Source organism: Bufo bufo, chromosome 9 (assembly GCF_905171765.1).
Source record: "Bufo bufo chromosome 9, aBufBuf1.1, whole genome shotgun sequence".
Lineage (NCBI taxonomy): Eukaryota > Metazoa > Chordata > Amphibia > Anura > Bufonidae > Bufo > Bufo bufo.
In genome coordinates, this window is record NC_053397.1 from 55,093,141 (window position 1) to 55,115,989 (window position 22,849).

Here is a 22,849-nt window from a genome sequence, read left to right on the forward strand (position 1 = left end):
TGGTTTGCTCCAAGGTCCCAGGAGAGGGATAGCACACAAGCATGTCTTTGAGAGTCTCAGATAGGCCAGATCTAAACTGACTTTTAAGAGCAGGTTCATTCCAACCAGAGGAAACGCACCATTTACTAAATTGAGTGCAGTAGTCTTCTACCGGTCGGTCAGCCCAACAAGAGATTTTAACTGACTTTCCGCTACTGATGCTCTATCAGGTTCATCATACAAGACCCAGAGGGCTTGAAAAAAACGCGTCAACAGACCTAAGACACTGAGAGTCGGGGGGTAACGAAAATGCCCAGTCTTGGGGGTCGCCTTGTAATAAGGACATAATAATTCCCACTCTTTGTTGAGCAGAACCAGAAGAGTGAGTGCGCAAACGGAAATACAGTTTGCAGCTCTCCCTAAAGGCCAAAAAACAATTGCGATCCCCGAGAACCGATCAGGAAGCTTAAAATGAGGTTCTGCCTGTAGTGCGGATGACGAAGAAGCAGAGAGGTTTCAGACAGTTTCCTGTGCTTGAAACCTCTCCCCTAACTCCTGGACAATCTGAGCAAGAAATCTACAGTAAGTCCAGTTGCCTTGATTTATTCTTTACAGATATACCATGACCTGGATAAATGAGAACCTTCACAGACAATCTGAGCTAGGTTTTGGACATGATCCGTGAGAGTTTGCAACGGATCCATGATATGGTAGTACGGCCTGTGATTCTGTCACGAGAAGGGGAATAGGGAAGGTGCAAACTGACTCCACCCACTTCTCTGTCCCTGCGTACTTGCACTTACCCGTCCTAGGCAACTGAGCGCAACTGGGCGGCGATCCTTAGCCTGCGTAAGTGCGGAGAGACAAACAAAACAGACAACAAAGAGAGGTCGAACTAGCAAGGTCAAAACCAGGAGGAGCAAGTATAACACAGGGAGCAAACGAGGACAGGTCAAAGTCAAGCCGAAGTCATATACCAGGAGATACAATAGGAGCAAGCAAGAGACGAAGTCAAGAAACAAGCCGAAATACAAATACCGAGTAAAATGCCAACTGAATATACACCAGGCATAGGACCTTAATCACAGGCAACCTGTGGCCAACAGGCTGCCTGTAAAATAGGGGAGAGAGGGAGTCATGTGACGTGGCCAGCGTCACCTGACTCATCCCCCTGCATCCTGCTGAGCGCCAAGTGCTCAGTTCGGCGCTCAGACTTTTCTCCGAAACTGCGGGAGCGGAGGACGCCGACCACGCTAAGGAGATGTGCGCGGCCGGGTCCTCTCCGTCCCCTGTTGCCCTGGAGACGAGGACGCAGCGCATGTCCCTGCTCCTAAGTTATCACAGGGTTTTGAAAACCTTCACTTCCGGCAGAGAATTTATTGGAGCAAAAGGGGGCATTAGAAGTAAGTTCATCAGGACCACTTGTTAAGTGTGATGAAGAAAATTTATACGAAAGTGCCCATCTAATACCGTCTGCCACGCAGTAAGTGACTAAAAACTGCTGAACTAGAGACCGTGTACAATTATCGAGGTCCACGTGCAAACAAATTGCCGGCGTGGGAGTTTAGACGGAAGAGGTTCGTAAGACTACGGTCGATTACAATTAAGACCAACGTCCAGAGCAATTTTTAGGCACTTGCTCCATCGAATGGTAAGATTGTTCGATTTTTTATGCCGGCTTATGTGTGCTGGGAACACACAGTCAATTGCTTCAGCGGGACGCGGCTGAGATCTCAACATAGCGGGACGCCGCTAGTACTGCTTGTTGGGGAAGAGCTAATCACAAGTTTTCCTATGCGATTGAGTTCTTATTAACTAACCTTATTCGATCAAACAGCGATTCTTATGGGATTTAGACTTTTATCTTCATGCTCAGATTTGTAATCAAACAGACATCGATCCTCAAGATCTTGAGGTTTTTAATTCCACACCATTGATTGCTGCTATTTTGTATGCTGTTCTATTATTTGTTCAAGTCAGAGTCATCAGTATATGTACTTTGTTTTATACAGCGATTTTTATCGATTATGTTATCGATTTTATTGAAATATTGCATTTTATTGTAGATGTCCTCGATTTTTATATTCTAGCTGATATTTTATTGTTTTTAGTCTACCCCTTCATTGGGTAGTACTAGGTTTATCTAATAAATTCAGTATTGGTCAAGATATCAGAGAGTGCCCAGTTCATTCTGTTCTTATTGCTATTCAATTGAGTAGATAGGGTGAACCTACTCTACTGAGAGCACCTCATATGATCTCTGGTTCCTCCTGTGCGCCACATATTTATATATTTGCAAAATAATAATGTTTCCTTTCTAAGTTACTTTCTACAACAGTTTTTTCTTTTAAGTGAAAATGATATGTCTGCTGTTTAGCTGGTATAATTAATATACATGATTCGTTTAATTATTCTCCATTGTAAATACAGTTTTCAATTTTTTGAACAGTGTAGATAAAGACGGTATAAAAGATTGGCTTCATACTTCAGCTCCCTGCATTGATGATATTCCACTGAGTCAAGATCTTCAAAAAGAAATAGCAAGCAGTCAGTCATCAGGTAAAATATCCTGCAGTTCTGAGTTAATGTTCAGGACAGTAACTGAATGCAAAGTGGATGTGCTCACAAACTGACACTTATGACTGTATACAGCCATGCTGCACTGCCAGCAAACAAACCATAGAAAGAAAACAGGGGCCAGTTGGCAAGTGCTGATGGGTTTCATATTGGATACATGGAGAGCCTCAGGTGGTGTGTTATCAAGGTTTTATTAATTTGTGAGCAATGTTTTGGGAACGAACTGCACCTTCATCAGGCCCTGAACACATAGTAGGGCTACTTCCCAGAATGCGTTAAAAAAATTTTTTTCAGGCAGTAATGTAGGCATCGGAAAAATCCAAAATGATTCTTGGTAGCCTATCTAGTCTGACTTTGACATTAATCTGCAATTTGTACAGAGCCTGAAGTAGGGGCCAATCTATACACAATCTATACCCAAATGCATTGCTCAAAAGAAATGATCATGTTCAATACACCACCTTGACCACTACTTATATTCAATCCGAAAGCTGCCAGTGCCTATCCACTGGCCCCTTTGGTATTTATTCTGCAGTCTTTATGCGGATCTGAATGTGATTCTACTCCACTTATTAGTGCTGCTGATGTATCAATGGTGTACAGTGTTGTTCCTGGGGTTAGCAGACCACAACCAAATACATGTACCTGTTTTCTCACCCTATTAACTTTAAAGGGGTTGTGCAAGAATGGGGGGAAGGGGGTAACAAAATCACCCACTTGGCCAGACCTATAAAGGGAAGCTTACTTACCTGCTTCTTGGCGCTGGCTCCCTGCTCCTTTTCCTCCTGGTCTGCACTGCTCCACTGGGCTCCCTCACTGAAAACATCAGGTTTGACATTACCTGCAGCCATTTACTGGCTGTGGAGGTGACTGGCTCCCATTATGTCTTGACAATTGGTCACACAACGCAAGAGGATCTGGTCACCACCACAACCAGTGATTGGCTGCATGCATTGTCAAACCGGATGTTTTCAGCGAGGGAGCCCCGCTGAGCATCGCAGGCCTGGAGAAGAAGGAGAGGGAAGCAGGTATGTAAGCTTCCCTTTACAGGTGCTGCCAAGTGGGAAGTGGGGTTTTCCCACTTCAGCTCCCTGCCACTTCTGTTCCAGCAGCTGAGGAGGTGACCCTGCTAGTCCATCGAGGGAGGGTGAAGAGAAGAGGATGAAGATGGGGTGAGTAATCGGGAATGGGTGAGTATTCCTCCAGGTGCCCATTCCCCCATCCGACACCCCTCCCCCGAGTTTCCCTCCCTTTCTCCGGCCGTCTCCGGGTCCCTTATGCGGTCTGGGTCTCCCTTACATCTTCGTACCTAGCCAGCGGCCTCGGGGGTCCCCCTGTGGGAATCTCCTTACACCCCAGGCTTCCCATGCCACCAAGATCCCTTTCAGATGCTCGGCCCTCCCAAACGAGTTACTGTCCAAAGGAGGGCTGCTAGACTCAGATCTGGAACCGAAACAATCTTTTAAGATTGCTTCTATGGTGGACTATTTAGTCACAGCCATTCGCGAAATCTTTCAGGTTCAGGACAACTCCCTCTCTGCCAGCCGCCCGGGTGTGTCCGTTCTCAATTCCAGACTTAGGTCTTTTCCCTTGCATGACGATTTTTCAGTCCTCGTCGCCAAGGCATGGGATCACCCGGATCGTCACTTTACCGCTTCCAAGCGACTAGATCTAGTGTATCCGTTTCTGGCGGACTTGGTTGCCAAAATGGTCGTCTCCTCCAAAGGTGGACCCTCCGGTCATGTGTCATGCAAAACATACTGCCATCCCAGTAGCCGATGGGGTGTCTTTTCAAGACCCTCTAGCTCGTTGCCTGGACTCCTTTGCTAAGTCCTCTTTTGCAGCGAGCAGCTTGGGTGGCTAAGACAGTTTCTGAATGGGTCCTACGTCTTCTATCAGGACATTGCAGCTGACTTACCCTAGGCCGAACTTCAGTCCTTGGCCCTGCAAATTTCTCAAGCGGGCAAATACCTCTGTGAGGCCTCTTTGGACACAGGCGCCCTTGTTGCCCGATCTTCTGCACTCACAGTCGCTTTACAGTGTGAGATTTGGCTCAAAGTCTGGGCAGCGGATTCTACTTCTAAGTGCTCTCTTACGGGCTTGTCCTTTTCAGATTCTCGTTTGTTCGGCTCCAGATTGAACGAGATCATTTCTGAGGCCACGGGTGGCAAAAGTACCCACCTTCCGCAGGACAAGCCCAGGTGACCATCTTGTTCCTAAGCTTCGGCCACACACTTTCAGTCCTTTCGTTGTTTCTCTAGTGCCCGCCCAGATGGGCGACCCCCATGGCTTCTACACAGGAACATACTGTAAGAAGAAATCATCCTTGAAGCCCCGGCCGGGCTTGCGCCCCTAGGCCTAGCCTTCACGCACTTCAATAGACAATCTTCCGCATGAAGGGACGCCCCCGCCCTCTCGGGCAGGGCTCTGACTCCTTTTTCAGGAAGGCTGACAGTCCCACATAACCGACTTCTCTCCTGACCTCCCAGGGATCGAGTTCGGGCCGCCGCCTTTTCTCAGGCTCTACAGTCCCTGCTTGCTCAGGGGATCATCTCCCTGGTTCCCCTAGCAGAGTGGTTCACAGGTTTCTATTCCAACCTGTTTGTTGTGCCCAAGAAGGATGGGTCAGTCCGTCTAGTTCTAGATCTGAAGTTGCTGAACTGGTTCATCAGAGTCCAACACTTCAGGATAGAGTCCCTTCACTCTGCGATTGCCTCTCTGAAACTAGCGAGTTTCTTTCATATGTGGACATCAAGGACTTGTAACTGCACACCAGAGTTTTCTCTGCTTCGCTGTAGCATCCAGGGGTATTGCCCTTATTCCCTATTTGAACGATATTCTCATCAACGCTTTTACCATTCGGCAGAACGAGGGCAGTGTGCACATCACCCTGGATGCCCTGACACGCTTTGGCTGGCTGGTGAACTTCCAGAAGTCATCCCTACGTCTTAGCACATGGATCACCTTCCTCAGCAATATCAATATCGCCTCGACCAAAGTCCTTTTTCCTTCGGACAAGCATCTGTCCCTTCAGTGTAATGTTCATCTTCTTCTCCGGCGGAGGCATCCATTGCTCCGTCTTTGCATGTGGGTCTTTGGAATGATGGTCTCCTCCATCAAGGCAATTCCGTTTGCCCAGTTTTACACCTGCCCGCTCTAGTGAGCGATACTGACATCCTGGGACCAGAATTTCGCCTCCTTGAACCATCCCATCGTCGCAGAGTTCATTGGGGGACACAGCTCCCACCGAGAGTTTTTTTTTCTCCTTGTTTCCCTATCGGGACTATGATTGTTGTTGGCCATTGGCCGGTTGGGTCATCAGTTTTGGGTTCGGACCTTTTGACTTGTTCTTTCAGTTTTTCACATCTGTTTCTTCTCCTACAGCTAGTGCGCAAACTGATCAGCTCTCTCCAGGCTGGAGGGGGTAAAGCTAGCAGGAGGAGCTAACACTTTTTTCTAGCTTAATGTCACCGCCTAGTGGCAGCAACTATACACACAGTTCCGTGTCCCTCTATGAACTCCACAAGAAAGAGATTTTACAAGTGAGTCCACAAAAGTCTCGTTTTAACTAAGCTGGCCTTGTCTCGCTTCTGAATTCTTTGTATGGCATTCACTTGTCCAACTGTTCTTTTCTGCTTACTTTTTCAGTTTACCTTTCCAGAACAGAGTGGCCAGAGCGAAGGTTACACCGTGGAAGTCATGTAGAGATAAAACAAAATGACTAATCACAGAAACTGAATCATCATGCATGATCTTTCATCCACCAAGCTGCTACTGTCAGTACTATGAGACCTGTAAAACCTTAGTCTACAGCATTGGTAAAGTGAATTTTCATAATATGTATCCATGGGCCACCATTCCCCACACCTCCCTAGATACATAGGTAAACCAACACCTCAGATTTATACACATTGACTAATGTACTTTATTTAAAGTAACTACAATTCTGCTCATAATACCGTCATGGCTCCCATTCTTAAAGGAGCCATGTTAGCTCTGTTGGATATGTTTTGAAATGGATGTGAACAAATCCTGATATATTTTATTGAATGCTAATTCACTAACTGCTAATTTAATTGAAAACTAGTTTCCATTTTTACTGCAAGAATACCACTGCAGACTATGCTATGTGCTTACCAGCAGAAAGCAAAGGAACTTGTCAAAGCAGATCCATATGTTATTAGTGTCTATAATTGTTTGGTTTTCTTTTTAAGCATGTTGGGTATAACTTCAGAAAATGTATCAATGGTTCTACAATAGGTTATTAAAGGGGTTTTCCAAGACTTTTGTACTGATCACTTATCCTCAGGATAGGTCATCAGCATCTGATCAGTGGGGGTAGGACTCCTGGGCCATCTGCCGATTAGTTTGAGAAGACACTGGCATTCGCAGTAGCGCCATGGCCTTCTCACAGCTTAGCCTAGGCCAGTGATGGCTAACCTACGGCACTCCAGCTGTGTTGAAACTATGACTCCCAGCATGCTCCATTTATTTCTATGGAATTCGGAAAACAGCCAAGCAAGTGCTCATCTTGGGAGATGCAGTTTTACCACAGCTGGAGTGACGAAAGGTTAGCCATCACAGGCCTAGCCCATGTTATGTCACGTTCATTGGTCACATGGCACATCTCAGTCCCATTTAATTGAATGGGACTGAGCGCGATACCAAACACAGTCGGTATACAATCTATACGCTGTGTTTGGTAAGCTGAGAGAACTACTGCAAGTGTCGGTGTCTCCTCAAACAGCTGTTCAGCGGGGTCCCGGGTGTCAGACCTCACCAATCAGATGCTGATGACCTATTCAGAAGATAGGTCATCAGTATAAAAGTCTAGGTAAACCCCTTTAAGACAATTTTTGGTACTGTGTTTTCTAATTTTTTCTAATTTTTTAATTTTTTTTAAAGCTATAATTAGAAAATTCAAATCATTTATACCTCCTCTGAAAAAGGCAAACACATTAGAAGCCAACTCTCCAGCGTTATACTATTCTCAGCATGACAGTAATTGTAGCACAATGACAGGAAATTCCTGTACCCAGGATATTATATTATCATATCCCTGTTTTCCACTGGGTGAAAGCAAAGATTTTTACTCTTGTGATCGGAAACTCCCAAGAATCCAAGGAGTCAAAGAAAATGTAAGCCTGTTTAGAAAAAGGTGAGGCTTTTTATTGTTATTGAAATGTTAAAGTATCTTTAAAGTGACAGATATTTGTAAGTATAATACTGTAAAAACAAATGTGTGAACTATCATTTGAAAAGTTTGCACTGAGAGAAGAGACTAGTGCCCAGTGTCTGTATTGCAGTCTATACCTCCTGAATGGATCCAGAATATTACATGTTCGGAGCCATGCTGGCTTGCCAGACTGTGTCTGCAGCAATATTCTCCCTTAGAAACATGTACAGACCAATGTAGCATGATGCAAATTTTTGTCTTAATAGATTCACATGTGAGCGTACAGAAAAATCTATATATGTATACTTAAACTATGGTAAATCTGTTACTAAATTTTTTGGGATGTTTTCATGCGGTCTTGTGCATCCACTACACTACATGGGTATGTCCACAGATAATGGAAATGCTGCACATTTTCCATCTGGTTTTGTGGTTGCAAAATCTGCAACAGAATACATTTGCAGCAAAGTGGATGAGATTTTAAGAAATCTCTTCTTTATACACTGTGGAAAAATATCCAGACGTAAAGTGACATATGGTGCAGATTTAAAATCTACACCATGTCAATTCTCTCTGAAAATTTACAATGCACATCCTGTCAAAATCCACATGTAATCGTTGATTTACAGCATTGTGCAAGTGCATGCTCTCTTCTCGACATGTTCGGGACAGTCCAGACAAATCTGCATCACTATATCCTGCCTAATGTATGGCATGAGGGGATGTGCTCTTTGGACCCCTGAGTAAAGCACTACATCCTTTTACTTTGCATGTGTGGGAATAACACAGGGTATCAGTTTTCCTAAAGTACTAAGTTTAGGGTGGTGTACCCATCCTTCTGTAGCACTGTTAAAGAAGTTGTGCAAGAATGGTTTTTTTTTTTTGGCAATCTCCCCATTCTGCGGGACCTGCAAAGGAAAGATGACTTATCTGCTTCCCAGCACTGGCTCACCACTACTTCTCTTGCAGGCCTGTGACGCTCCTCCTGGCTCCAGTGATGTCAACATCTGTTTTGACATCGCTGCAGCCAATCACAGGCTGCAGCAGTGACAGGTTTCCTTTGCATCATGACAAATGGAGCACAGAGGAGCGTCGCTAGCGGAGAGAAGGAGGAGCGGGGCGCCAGCTCCGGGAAGCAGGTAAGTAAGCTTCCCTTTGCAGGTGCTGCAGAAGGGGGGGAGGGGGAATGTATTCTTGTAAAGCCCCCCCCCCCCCCCATTCTTGCACAACTCCTTTAAGGGTCTGTTCACATCTTTGTTCTGGCTTTCTTGGTAAATGATGTTACAGTGGATACCAATGGCACCCAACAGACCACAGTGCGTTAAGCTTATATGCTTCGTATGAATGCTCGTTAGCGATGATCTGGCATTGTGATACTGCCGCCGATTACCTGATGAAGGCAAATACTCATTCATTGGGTATTCGAAATCTTTCAGCAGGTTTAAAAATTATTGTTTGCTGGTGGCAGATTAGGCAGTGTAATCATGGTCTGTTACAACAAGCAATGGCATTAGTGGTCGCTCCTCCCCATACTGTGGAGGAGATTGCTACATGTGATAGCAGCGGTCTCCTCCACTGACAAGCTGGCGATTGCTGGTAAGTAACACTTCCCTCCCGACAATCGCCTGGATGATCTACTTGTCTAATAGGAGCTTTACAGTGTAGACTTTCAGAGTCTTCTCCTGAAACACATTGTTTTAACAGCAAAAATAGCACTGCAAGCAATGCTGTTCCTCCCATCTGACAGAATAGCTAACATAGGATCTGAACAGTGTCTCCTGTGCAAATGTGAACAAAACCTAAAAAAAGGACATAAACATACAGTAAGTGCTTGAAAATGGCATTTCAGATGAAGAGTATCTCAGCATTGTTAACTATGGAGGAAAAGTTTTATATGCTAAAACTGGATTTTTGTACTCACTGTAAAATCCTTTTCTCGTAGGATGCATTGGGGGACACAGCACCATGGCATACGCCCAGATACCACTAGGAGGCGACACTAGATAACAGAAAAGTTGGCTATACCCTCTCCACTGCCACTAGGCTATTCATTTTGTACCAATAGCAGTAGGAGAGAGAAACAAAAGCGAAGAACCAACATGTCCTAGACCGGGGAATGAAACGAGAACAGCAACCCAGTGACAAGAAGAGACAAGAAAACAAAGGGTGGGATCTGTGTCCCCCAATGCATCCTACGAGAAAAGGATTTTACGGTGAGTACAAAAATCCAGTTTTCTCGTGAATGGCATTGGGGGACACAGCACCATGGGACGTCCCAAAGCAGTTCCCGAGGGTGGTATTGAAAAGTCATGCATAAAGTCGGGTGCATAGGTGCAGGAGAACCATGTGACCCAACAGGACCAGGAGAGACCCAGCATGAAATAGACCCAAGTAAAAAATGGGAGACGGTAAGGATCCCAAGGGCAAGTGCCCGGGAAAAAGGCCTGCCAGAAGGAACAAGGAAAACACCCAGCTCCACCCAAGGTGAGAGAAATAAAGCGCTAGAGGACAGGAAGCAGGGCAGTCCTGCACGAGAACCAGGAGGTAAACAAGACTGCACTAGAGAGACCAAGTAAGGATCTGGAAGAACCAGGGCTCCCCTGAAGAAACAGTGGAGTAGTACTGTCACGTGTGTTGGTAACAACCTAGCTCTCTGCCTAGAGAAGTGTGCTGCAAGAGGAGAATCCATAAGAGAAAAAATGAAATGAATTCACCAAAGGAGAAAAAACATCGGCCATGGTTGACTAACCAGCCCAAGCCTAGTGACTAGCAACTGTATAACGCTGTCCCGGAATGGGCAGGAAAAGCAGCCTGGATTCTGCTACGGAAACACTAGACATCCATACGTTAGAAGGGATGCAGAAGACACCTGAGAAAACCGGGCGGGACTACACAGACATGTAGAAACCAGCTTCCAACCAGCACACTGAAACCACCAGGGAAAAGAAAGGAAACCGACAGGTGCAGACGATGGCAAGGCCCAAAGGAACTGCCCTTGTGCCCTGTAGCACAAAAAAATCAGAGAACATAAGGGGGTACAAGGAACACCCGGACCATGAGTGAACTACGGGGCCATGTCCGATACTCGAGCCAGCAATTGAAAAATGTCACAGCCATATGAGAGAGGACGTCCCACAATGACAGTTGTCCTTGACCACCCAGAGATTCTGTATGGTGTAGAACCTCCAGCGATGACCCGAAAACTGCAGTCGCGGCTGGTGCCGACAATACTTGTACCCCTGCAGGATAGAGGATCCAGTGGTGATTACTGTAAACTACCAGGAATAGGCCACTTCGTGGAAAGAAAGCAGAGAGACAATAATAACAACGCGAGTACTCCATAACATGGGGAAACACGGCTATGCAGCATACAGTAGTACTTTACATGGTTGACAAGGAGCAAACCTAGCACAAAACCAACAACTACATGCCCATGGTGAAGGGAGTGTGGTTGGTTGTGGACCACTCCGGTCGGATCTGAAAAAGCCAGCCATACACTGGATCTAACAGTCGTAACACTTGTCCGACCAAAAGGGGGAGAAACTGGACCACCCCTGTGAGACATGGCTACCAGGTACATGCTGTAACCAGGATGGTAAGTTGTAGACAGTGTCTTGAGAAGGTACGAGTAGACCCTTGAGCACGACAGTAACGGGGTGCTAGATGCGTGGTATAACCAGAAAAGAGGAATGAATACAGCGACTAGGGATGAAAACATCACTCCGTAGGACAGATAGGAGCCCGGAGGAAGGAAGCACCCAGTAATACAGAAATTGTATGGGCCAGAGATTGCAGCATAGGGCCCAGCACCTGGGATACTACAAATACCCGCCTATAATAGGGGTAAAGTGGCTGCACGTTACACTATGAGAATGGAAACAGAGCCACAGCATCCGGGAATGCTACTGTATCTGGCGATGGTACAAGCACTGTTCCTTTAAGGCAGAAATATGGCTGTGTAGTGCAGAGGTAAAACCAGAAAGGTGAAATGGGTACAGCACCTGGAGGTGGTAGAGGTACTCCACTTGAGAGGGGAGCAACGTGGCTGCATGCTGCACCCTAGAATCCGAGAGGAGCAACAGCAACCTCATTAGAAAGGGACCTATACTGATCCAAAACTAAGGAGAGCTCTCCCTGACTGCTATGCCCATGCAAGGGTCTCAATGGTAGACGATTGCATGCCCACGTACCTAAGACTGTGACACCTGAAAACCCTATAATAGTGAGGGGACACGACCACCGGCTCCCTGCACTAAATACGGACAGAGTCAGGGTCACCTAGAATCAAGTCAGCAAGGAAACACAATACATGAAAAGACTTATCTGAGCAAACAGCAGCAGCAGCCTCCAGCAGTGAACACTTCATCCAGGAAGTAGTATAAACCGCAAAGTGAGGCAGTATGGGAGGGAATATAAAGGGAGACGATTAGTCTAAATAGGTGACACCTGGGGGAAGGAAAGGAGATGACAAAGTGAAACCAAAACAAAGAACGTCATGCAAGAGGTAGAGAAGGACGTCTCCCAGACCTTCTCACAGAACTGGCGGTGACATGCGCACCATCCTTTGCGGAGAGGACCCTGTGGAGGGTAGAGGTAGCCGCAACTTGGACAGACAGTTGTTCAGCGACTCAACAAGGGATTGGGAGAGGCTGGCAAGGTTCCCCAAGGCTTGGGGAAGTGAGGTGGCCCAATCAGGAGAGGCCGTCACAGCGGAGGGGGCCAAGGGTGTCATGAGGGGGTCTGGGGTCAAAAGTGAGAGACTATCCTACCAGACCCCAGGTGCTATGTGCCAAGATGCGCTGCAGTAAGGTCACAGAGATGCTGCCGGGATGGAGGAGGCTAAGATAAGCTTCTTCCCTCAGAAGCTGCAGGAGAGACCGCCCCTTTAGAGAAGTCCATCCTTGCCGGGAGTGGGGGCCCCTCCCGTGGGAAAGGAGGAGTCGGGCTGAAGCCCAAGAGAAAAAAGGGGCGGGGCCAAAGCCCGGTAAAAAAGAGGGGTGGGGCCAAACGGGCCCAAAAAAAGACGATTGAAGCCCATTAAAAAGAGGGCGGGGCCAGGCGGGCTGAAAAAAATATGGGCCCTAAATGAATGCTGTGGCTGGCCCAGAGCTCCGGTAGCCATCGCAGGGAGGCAGGGAGCCCCCCACCGCAGAAAATTATGCAGGCCCCAGCGGGGAGTCCCACTGGAGTAGCGATAATAGTACCCCCCGCAAAGTGAGGAAATGGGACTAAAGTAAGTTTCAAAGGCCAGGATTGAGACCCCTGCATGCTGCACCCTGGTGAGGGCCCCTCCAGTAGCAAAAAGGCCCCAACGACTTAGACGCCCTGGCTATGAGGAGGATGGTCAATATGACCAAGACCTGCTAGCTGGAGCCTCTCAGGTGGCATGGGGGGGTGGGTCAGGCGCCACAGGGTCACCTCAACACGGGACCCGTGGGAATGCCGGCAAGCCACTGCGGATGCAGTAATGGGGACTGGGTGACCTGCGAGGTACCAAAGTAAGCGCCCGCAGGGGGTGCAACTAAAGTGGCAGCCCACGATAGAGCACCTGCCTGCAGCAAGTGAAAACCTGCAGAAGAGAGAAAAAATTAAGATGAAAAAATTAAATAATAAAATAGCAGCAATACCTGCAGGAAATAGGCAGGGCAGGTCTGCCTCCTACGGACACTAGACTAAAACTGAATAACCTAGTGGCTGTGGAGAGGGTATAGCCTACCTGGGCGGAGCCAACTTTTCTGTTATCTAGTGTGGCCTCCTAGTGGTAGCTGGGTGTATACCATGGTGCTGTGTCCCCCAATGCCATTCACGAGAAATAAAGGTTTTTAATGCCGATCTGACAAAAAATAGGTACTTCCACATAGGGGACATAGCTGTATCCTACTTGCTGGGCTGTTGTAGATGGTCACAATGGTCGTATTAATATACCATCACCTATTTTAGACACTTCAAGGCCAATGTCCTTAGCATTGGAGTGCAAACTAATTTTTTTTGTTAGGAGATGTGGGACTTGGAAAAGCGAGCAGAGTGCAGTGGATAGAAGACGTCTTCCTGCTGTAATGTTTTTGTAATATACATTTATTTCCCACAGCTTATTTAAACAACACGATCCTTTCACTTTTGGAGAAAGACAAATACTCACAGATGATACACAGAAACCCAACTATGACCAACACGTTTCTGTAGATTTAACATGCAGTCCTAATGAGAGTGCAGATGTCCATCAAAGTTGCAATGAGGATCTTGGAAGAGTTTCGTTTCCTACCTCCTTAACATTTATGAGTGGAAAAGGTAATGTGTGTCCATTTTAATATATTCAAAGAAATCTATTAACATTTAACACATTTGTGCGGTATAAGTTTCGTGTTGTAGGGTTCTTAATGAACTCTGTAGAGGAAATCCTGTTAGTACTAGTGTCTATACGTCAAGAGAATTTAAAAATGTAGTGCAACATTCCCTAAAATCAACTGTGTGAATGTTGTTTTGAAAAACCTGTTTACTAGTATTATTTCCACCAAAAATTTATTGCAAATCTACCATGTCTGAACATGACCTTACCATATGTATCCTGTGACCAATTAAAAAACATTGACTTTGTAATATCAATCTAGGTTTGTATTGAGCTGGTATTAATAAATGTATTATATATGATATACTACTGATACTTTGTGATACATTTATTGACACATTAGGATTGAGTGCCATTAATTGATGAATCTGTGTCTATTTATTATATGATCATGCAGTACTTATACATGCTTCAGCCCATATTGTGTTAGAATCGGAAGACTGCACACCAGCTTTGATGCTCGTGATTCATGTTATAGCCGTTTTCTTGGATTTCCTAATATTTAAACAAAGTTGTTTTCCTGAAGTGCTTTTCCCACTAGAACATGCCATCACTTCCAATCAGTATAGTTCCAGCAGTTGGACGACTGCAGAGCAGGAAGCTTAATGAAGGGGCAGCAAATAGAGGGGTATATCCGCAAAGACCTTGTAATATCAGTTTTTGACAGGATTTATAGTGATCTATGGCCACTGCATTTGTGGAAGAAGAGAAAACATAAGTCAGGAACAGATGGTCTTATTTTTTTTGTCACTCTTTTACTATTGATTGAAGTCGATATAACATGTCTATACTACAAACTTAATTTTGCAACAAGGAAATGAAAGTATCACAATCTTAATGCCATATACTTCTCATAGTTGCCAACACTCCATATGGGATCCTAAAACCTGTCTCTGAGATTCGTATCCTTTTTCTATTTAAAGAGTCTTCTTGTAAAGGCATTTATTTTGCCACAACAGAATGTTTATTGAGACTGTTAGCGCCACACAGTCAGGTTTCCTGATGCAGTTTTGGAACCCCAATTCAGGATTGAATGAGAAAAGGAGAGATAAAGTATAAAGGACAGATAAGACTTCTCTTTTTTGAATTTACTCATTGTTTAAGCTTCCAAAACTGCATCAGGAAACTATCGTGTGGTCGTACCCTTACTGACTTACCATATTTTTCTCCCTATAATACACTCCTGCCCATAAAACACACCTAGGTTTTAGAGGAGGAAAATAAGATTTTTTTTAATTTATTTTTTTATCAGACCTCCGCTCAGACCCCCAATGTTCATCAGACCTTGACTCACAGCCCCAATCAGACCTCAGAACAGATGGCCAGTGTTAATGAGACCCCCAGTAGGACCTCAGATTAGACCCCCAATGTTAATCAGGCCCCTATTCAGACCTCAGATCAGACCCCCAAGCAAACCTTTGATCAGTTGCCCAATTTTTATAAGACCTCCATTCAGACATCCATGTTAATAAGTCCCCCATGTTAATCAGACCTCTGATCAAAAATAAATAAATACATCAACGTATCTCTTCTGCTCTGGACGCCACCGCTGTTCCTGAGACCCAGAGCTTTTCCTGGTTTTCCTGCCGCACTGTGATGTGACCCGACACCGCCCAGTGGGAGGTCACAGAGCGCCGACATCCTCACACTGTGCACAGGACACAGCGAGCGGCGGAGAAAGATCAGGAAGCAATGAGTACAGAGCCCGCACGGGGAGCGCTCATTAGTATTTGCCCCATAAGATACAGTGACATTTTACACTTTGGGGGCAAAAATACGGTAATTTGGAAGTCTGTATTTGCAACCTGGAGTGATAAGACTAGATGGGATATGCCTTGCTTGTGATGGCGAGACTATATGATAAATATAGATGTAAAGAATTAATTATTGCATACAGTCAGGTCCATAAATATTGGGACATCGACACAATTGTAACATTTTTGGCTCTATACACCACCACAATGGATTTGAAATGAAACGAACAAGATGTGCTTTAACTGCAGACTATCAGCTTCAATTTGAGGGTATTTACATCCAAATCAGGTGAATGGTGTAGGAATTACAACAGTTTGCATATGTTCCTCCCACTTGTTAAGGAACCAAAAGTAATAGGACAATTGGCTTCTCAGCTGTTCCATGGCCAGGTGTGTGCTATTCCCTCATTATCCCAATTACAATGAGCAGATAAAAGGTCCAGAGTTCATTTCAAGTCTGCTATTTGCATTTGGAATCTGTTGCTGTCAACTCTCAGGATGAGATCCAAAGAGCTGTCACTATCAGTGAAGCAAGCCATCATTAGGCTGAAAAAACAAAACAAACCCATCAGAGAGATAGCAAAAATATTAGGCGTGGCCAAAACAACTGTTTGGAACATTCTTAAAAAGAAGGAACACATCGGTGAGCTCAGCAACACCAAAAGACCCGGAATACCACGGCAAACTACTGTGGTGGATGAACGAAAAAAATTATTTCCTTGGTGAAGAAAACACCCTTCACAACAGTTGGCCAGATCAAGAACACTCTGCAGGAGGTAGGTGTATGTGTGTCAAAGTCAACAATTAAGAGAAGACTTCACCAGAGTGAATACAGAGGGTTCACCACAAGATGTAAACCATTGGTGAGCCTCAAAAACAGGAAGGCCAGATTAGAGTTTGACAAACGACATCTAAAAAAGCCTTCACAGTTCTGGAACAACATCCTATGGACAGATGAAACAAAGATCAACTTGTACCAGAGTGATGGGAAGAGAAGAGTATGGAGAAGGAATGGAACTGCTCATGATCCTAAGCATACCACCTCATCAGTGTAGCATGGTGGTGGTAGTGTCATGGCGTGGGCATGTATGGTTCCCAATCGAACTGGTTCTCTTTTATTTATTGATGATCTGACTGCTGACAAAAGCAGCAGGATGAATTCTGAAGTGTTTCGGGCAATATTTTCTGCTTATTTTCAGCCAAATGCTTCAGAACTCATTGGATGGCGCTTTACAGTGCACAATGGTGGACAATGACCCAAAGCATACTGCAAAAGCAACCAAAGAGTTTTTTAAGGGAAAGAAGTAGAATGTTATGCAATGGCCAAGACAATCACCTGACCTGAATCCGATTGAGCATGCATTTCACTTGCTGAAGACAAAACTGAAGGGAAAATGCCCCAAGAACAAGCAGGAACTCAAGACAGTTGCAGTAGATACCTGGAAGAGCATCACCAGGGATGAAACCCAGCGTCTGGTGATGTATATGCATTCCAGACTTCAGGCTGTAATTGACTGCACAGGATTTGCAACCAAGTATTAAAAAGTGAAAGTTTGATTTATGATTATTATTCTGTCCCATTACTTTTGGTCCCTTAACAAGTGGGAGGCGCATATGCAAACTGTTGTAATTCCTACACCGTTCACCTGATGTAAATACCCTCAAATTAAAGATGACAGTCTGCAGTTAAAGTACATCTTGTTCATTTCATTTCAAATCTATTGTGGGGGTGTATAGAGCCAAAAATGTTAGAATTGTGTTGATGTCCCAATATTTATGGACCTGACTGTAGAATCATTTTCCCATCTTAAAATAATTTTGAGGAGGTCATTCGTTGTTCGACAATCTCTTTTAATAGTTTATAAAACAGTTTTTATAAAATGTTTGTAGTCAAATGTGTTTTCAAATTTTCTTAACACTAAAGCTAAACAATTTAGGAATATCTTTAAGGAGTTTCCATATTTTAATTATATACAGTCAAAGGCTTTAGATGATGTACGTATTGCAGTTTTTGTTGCATTAGTGTCTAAAATGTTAAAAAATGCTATATACTTACCGTATTTTATCAGGCTCCATCACTTAGAGTACTTTCACACTTGCGTTAAAGTTTTCCGGTATTGAGCTCCGTCCTCGGAGCTCAATACCGGAAAAAACTAATCAGTTTTATCCTAATGCATTCTGAATGGAGAGCACTCCGTTCAGGATGCATTAGTTCAGTCCCTCTTACGTTTTTTGGACGAAGAAAATACCACAGCATGCTGCAGTTTTCTATCCGGCCAAAAATACTGATCACTTGCCGGAATGCCGGCATTAATTTACATTGAAGTGTATTAGTGCCGGGGCCGGCATTAAGTGTTCCGGCAAAATGGATCCGGCTTTCCGGTCTGTGCATGTGCAGACCATTAGAAATGCAAAAAAAAATTATACCGGATCCGTTTTTTCCGGATGACACCGGAGAGACGGATCCAGTATTGCAATGCATTTGTGAGACGGATCCTTATCCGGATCCGTCTCACAAATGCATCCGTTTGCCTTCGGATTGCTGGATCCGGCTGGCAGTTCTGGCAACGGAACTGCCTGCCGGAATCCTCTGCCGCAAGTGTGAAAGTACCCTTAGTGTCTGCAATCACAATCCATTAGGGTACAGCAAGGCTGTGGTGCAAATTAGATGCAGCTGATGTGTGGGTGGGAACCACACAGCCATGCGAGCGAGCCACAGCGGTATTCTGTTAGCCTATTAGAAATGGATTGGTTATTCAGTGGTCATTGTTAATAGCTTGGCCATTGACAACGAACACTGAATAACCAATCAATTTCCAATGAGGTAATGGAGTACCGCTGCAGCTTGTGTGGCCATTTGGTTTTCAGAAGCATGGTAGCTGCGTCACAGTGGTCCTGTCTGGCTGTTCCCTAATATTCTACATGATATATATTTAGAGCAGTTAAAGGAAACAGATCATTTACTCCTTGGACGTACAGGGGGGCCGACGAAAAAGTAGCCCGCCTCTAATATCTCCAAATCAAACTGCCTAAGGGCTCATGCACACAAACATATTTTTTTTCTGTTCCCTTTTCTTTTGCGGCCCGTATGTGGAACCATTCATTTCAATTGGGCTGCAAAAAACCCGAAATGCTTTCACGTGCATTCCGTGTCCATATGTCCGTTCCGCAAAAAAATTGAGCATGTCCTATTATTGTCCGCATTACAGACAAGGATAGGACTATTCTATTGGGGGCTGACCCTTCCGTTCCACAAAATATGAAACGCACACAGCCGGTATGCGTGTTTTGCAGATCCACAATTTGCGGACCGCAAAACAGCGGTTGTGCGAATGAGCTCTAATAGTAAATCAGTCTTAGTTGTCCATAGAAACCAATCAGATCTCAGCTTTCAGGTCCTACAGGGCTCTAAAAAAAAATAAAGCTAAGCTCTGATTGGTTGCTATGGACAAATAAGACAAATTTACTGTTAAGCAGTTTGATTTGGATATATTGGGTATTATTGAATATAAAGATGCAGCCGAGCTAAACTTGATGGTTAACGTGGTAAGTAAAAAATGCACAAAAAGGTTAACTAACTTTTTCAATGTATTTCAATAGCTTTTGTAACAAAGATGGCACGAGATAACATCAGAGTCAATTTTAGCTTGGCTAGATCTGTAAATGTTAATCATATAGTCCAAATAAACCTGAATGCAGACATTCATTTCTGAAAATTATTCTGCCCAGCAAAATCTGAAACCAAAGAAAAAAATCGACTATGAAATAACAAACTTTGCATAAATCATTAGTGTACGTGAATATAGAAAGAAACTTTGTAAAATATTATGAGAAAAATGTCGCTCTTTCCCTCTGATCTGATTCCTTCTCCCTCCTCCTCTCTTTATAGACTTCTGTGTGCAGCATGTGTCTCCACACTTTCTTCCTCCTTCTCTCCATTCCCTTGAAATATACACTGCTCAAAAAAATAAAGGGAACACTTAAACAACACAATGTAACTCCAAGTCAATCACACTTCTGTGAAATCAAACTGTCCACTTAGGAAGCAACACTGAGTGACAATCAATTTCACATGCTGTTGTGCAAATGGGATAGACAACAGGTGGAAATTATAGGCAATTAGCAGGGCACCCCCAATAAAGGAATGGTTCTGCAGGTGGTGATCACAGACCACTTCTCAGTTCCTATGCTTCCTGGCTGATGTTTTGGTCACTTTTGAATGCTGGCGGTGCTTTCACTCTAGTGGTAGCATGAGACGGAGTCTACAACCCACAGAAGTGGCTCAGGTAGTGCAGCTTATCCAGGATGGCACATCAATGCGAGCTGTGGCAAGAAGGTTTGCTGTGTCTGTCAGAGCATGGAGGCGCTACCAGGAGACAGGCCAGTACATCAGGAGACTTGGAGGAGGCCGTAGGAGGGCAACAACCCAGCAGCAGGACCGCTACCTCCGCCTTTGTGCAAGGAGGAAAAGGAGGAGCACTGCCAGAGCCCTGCAAAATGACCTCCAGCAGGCCACAAATGTGCATGTGTCTGCTCAAACGGTCAGAAACAGACTCCATGAGGGTGATATGAGGGCCCGACGTCCACAGGTGGGGGTTGTGCTTACAGCCCAACACCGTGCAGGACGTTTGGCATTTGCCAGAGAACACCAAGATTGGCAAATTCGCCACTGGCGCCCTGTGCTCTTCACAGATGAAAGCAGGTTCACACTGAGCACATGTGACAGACGTGACAGAGTCTTGAGATGCCGTGGAGAACGTTTTGCTGCCTGCAACATCCTCCAGCATGACCGGTTTGGCATTGGGTCAGTAATGGTGTGGGGTGGCATTTCTTTGGAGGGCCGCACAGCCCTCCATGTGCTCGCCAGAGTTAGCCTGACTGCCATTAGGTACCGAGATGAGATCCTCAGACCTCTTGTGAGACCATATGCTGGTGCGGTTGGCCCTGGGTTCCTCCTAATGCAAGACAATGCTAGACCTCATGTGGCTGGAGTGTATCAGCAGTTCCTGCAAGATGAAGGCATTGATGCTATGGACTGGCCCGCCCGTTCCCCAGACCTGAATCCAATTGAGCACATCTGGGACATCATGTCTCGCTCTATTCACCAACGTCACGTTGCACCACAGACTGTCCAGGAGTTGGCAGATGCTTTAGTCCAGGTCTGGGAGGAGATCCCTCAGGAGACCGTCCGCCACCTCATCAGGAGCATGCACAGGCGTTGTAGGGAGGTCATACAGGCACGTGGAGGCCACACACACTACTGAGCCTCATTTTGACTTGTTTTAAGGACATTACATCAAAGTTGGATCAGCCTGTAGTGTGTTTTTCCACTTTAATTTTGAGTGTGACTCCAAATCCAGACCTCCATGGGTTGAAAAATTTGATTTCCATTTTTTTATTTTTGTGTGATTTTGTTGTCAGCACATTCAACTATGTAAAGAACAAAGTATTTCAGAAGAATATTTAATTAATTCAGATCTAGGATGTGTTATATTTGTGTTCCCTTTATTTTTTTGAGCAGTGTACTTCTATAGGCAGCATGTAGCCAGATTTTTCAGTGAGCTGGCAGTACATCTGTTAAGATGGGTTAAGTTCCCTTTACACGGTGCTGTTATTAGGAGATAACAGTTCCCAATAATTGTCACATGTAACAAAGCTGCCAGTCACCTGATGCACTTACATCGGTTGCATTTGTAGTTTATGCAGCCACAAAAATCATCATTTCTGGGCAGCAGATCGTCCTGCATAAAAAGGGATCTGCTGCCCATACACAATGAATTTGCATAGTTCCTTCTCAATAATTTTCTGCTCAGTCAGCACGTGTAAAAGTGCCATGAAGCAGATAATCTTGGTTTAGGCCTCTTTTACACTACCATATGGCTTTCCCGTGCATGGCATTGGGGGACACAGCACCATGGGTATATGTCCAACTACCACTAGGAGGCGACACTAGACATAAAAAGTGTTGGCTCCTCCCCGTTGGGCTATACCCTCTCCACAGGCACTAGGCTGATCAGTCTTGTTCTAGTGTCCGTAGGAGGCAGACCTGACCTGCTTTTTGCGCAGGTCATCCTGCTACTTTTTTATTTTATTCTTTCTTCAATCATTTTTTCTTTTTTCTTCTCTGCAGGTTCCGGCCTGCTGCAGGGGTGGCTTCATCGCGTTCCACTTTAGTTGCCCCCCTGCGGGCGCGTACTCAGTTACCTGGCAGCCACCCAGTCCCCAAATCTGCTTCCGCAGTGGAATTCCGGCAGTCCCACGGTTCCCGTGTTGAGTCCGCCGAGGGGGTGGTTATTGCTGCACCTGAAGACGTCTGAGGGTGAGTATGTTCCCTTAGATTAGGGTCTCCCACCCTCCTCCCCGGGCCTGGGCGCGTTCCCCCCTCTCCTCCCTTCCCGGATACCTGCATCTCTTAGCCTGTATCCTGGCCCCAGAAGCCCCCTGGTCTTCCGTTTTTCTCTCTCTGGGGGTCGCTTCTCCAGTTCTCTCCCCCACCTTGCCCCCGTTCGTCGCGGCAGCTCCGGAGCACTTCCGCGATTGCGGCCGTTCGTCCCCTGCCACGCTCCACTAATTGAGGCCCCGGATTTTCGGGCCTACTAGGCCGCAACTCCCCGCCCACTCCTGAGCTTCCCGAGCTTGCTCTGTCACCTCCCCTTCGTAGGGGGAGCCTGGGAGGGGCCTCTCCTGCCTGTCTAATCCAGCTCCAGCGCGGGTTCCCTGCTCTGTCTCAGAGGGGCGGTTCTTCCTCTTGCTGCCGGCTCCTTCTCTCACCGGGTCGCCATCTTGCTGCTCTCCTGCATGGGGCGCGCTGGGATACAGCTCCTGGGGTCTGGTAGGCAGCCTCTGGCTGATTTGCTTCTGCAGGCTCCTTCTTCCCCCCCTACCTCTCTCAATTGCCTCATTCTCCTGCAGCCCTGACCACCTGATCTATAAGCTGCTGCAGCACCTCTTGGGAACGTGGCATCCGGAGCCAGATAGGACAGCCCTGCTGCTCTATGAGGGCCTCCTCTCCCAGCC

The 22,849-nt window shown here is 45.7% G+C and overlaps 1 protein-coding gene across 1 annotated transcript in view; it reads left to right on the forward strand.

Annotated features, from left to right (window-relative positions):
• Positions 1-473: 473 nt before the first annotated feature.
• Positions 474-22,849, forward strand: part of HFM1 (helicase for meiosis 1) — a 204,098-nt gene continuing 181,722 nt past the window's right edge. The window contains exons 1-8 of the mRNA XM_040408743.1: positions 474-561; positions 2,470-2,538; positions 4,670-4,729; positions 4,818-4,865; positions 5,355-5,643; positions 13,821-14,020; positions 14,936-14,980; positions 17,757-17,827. Coding sequence (XP_040264677.1) covers positions 474-561; positions 2,470-2,538; positions 4,670-4,729; positions 4,818-4,865; positions 5,355-5,643; positions 13,821-14,020; positions 14,936-14,980; positions 17,757-17,827 — 870 coding nt within the window. The remainder of the gene's footprint in view (positions 562-2,469; positions 2,539-4,669; positions 4,730-4,817; positions 4,866-5,354; positions 5,644-13,820; positions 14,021-14,935; positions 14,981-17,756; positions 17,828-22,849) is intronic.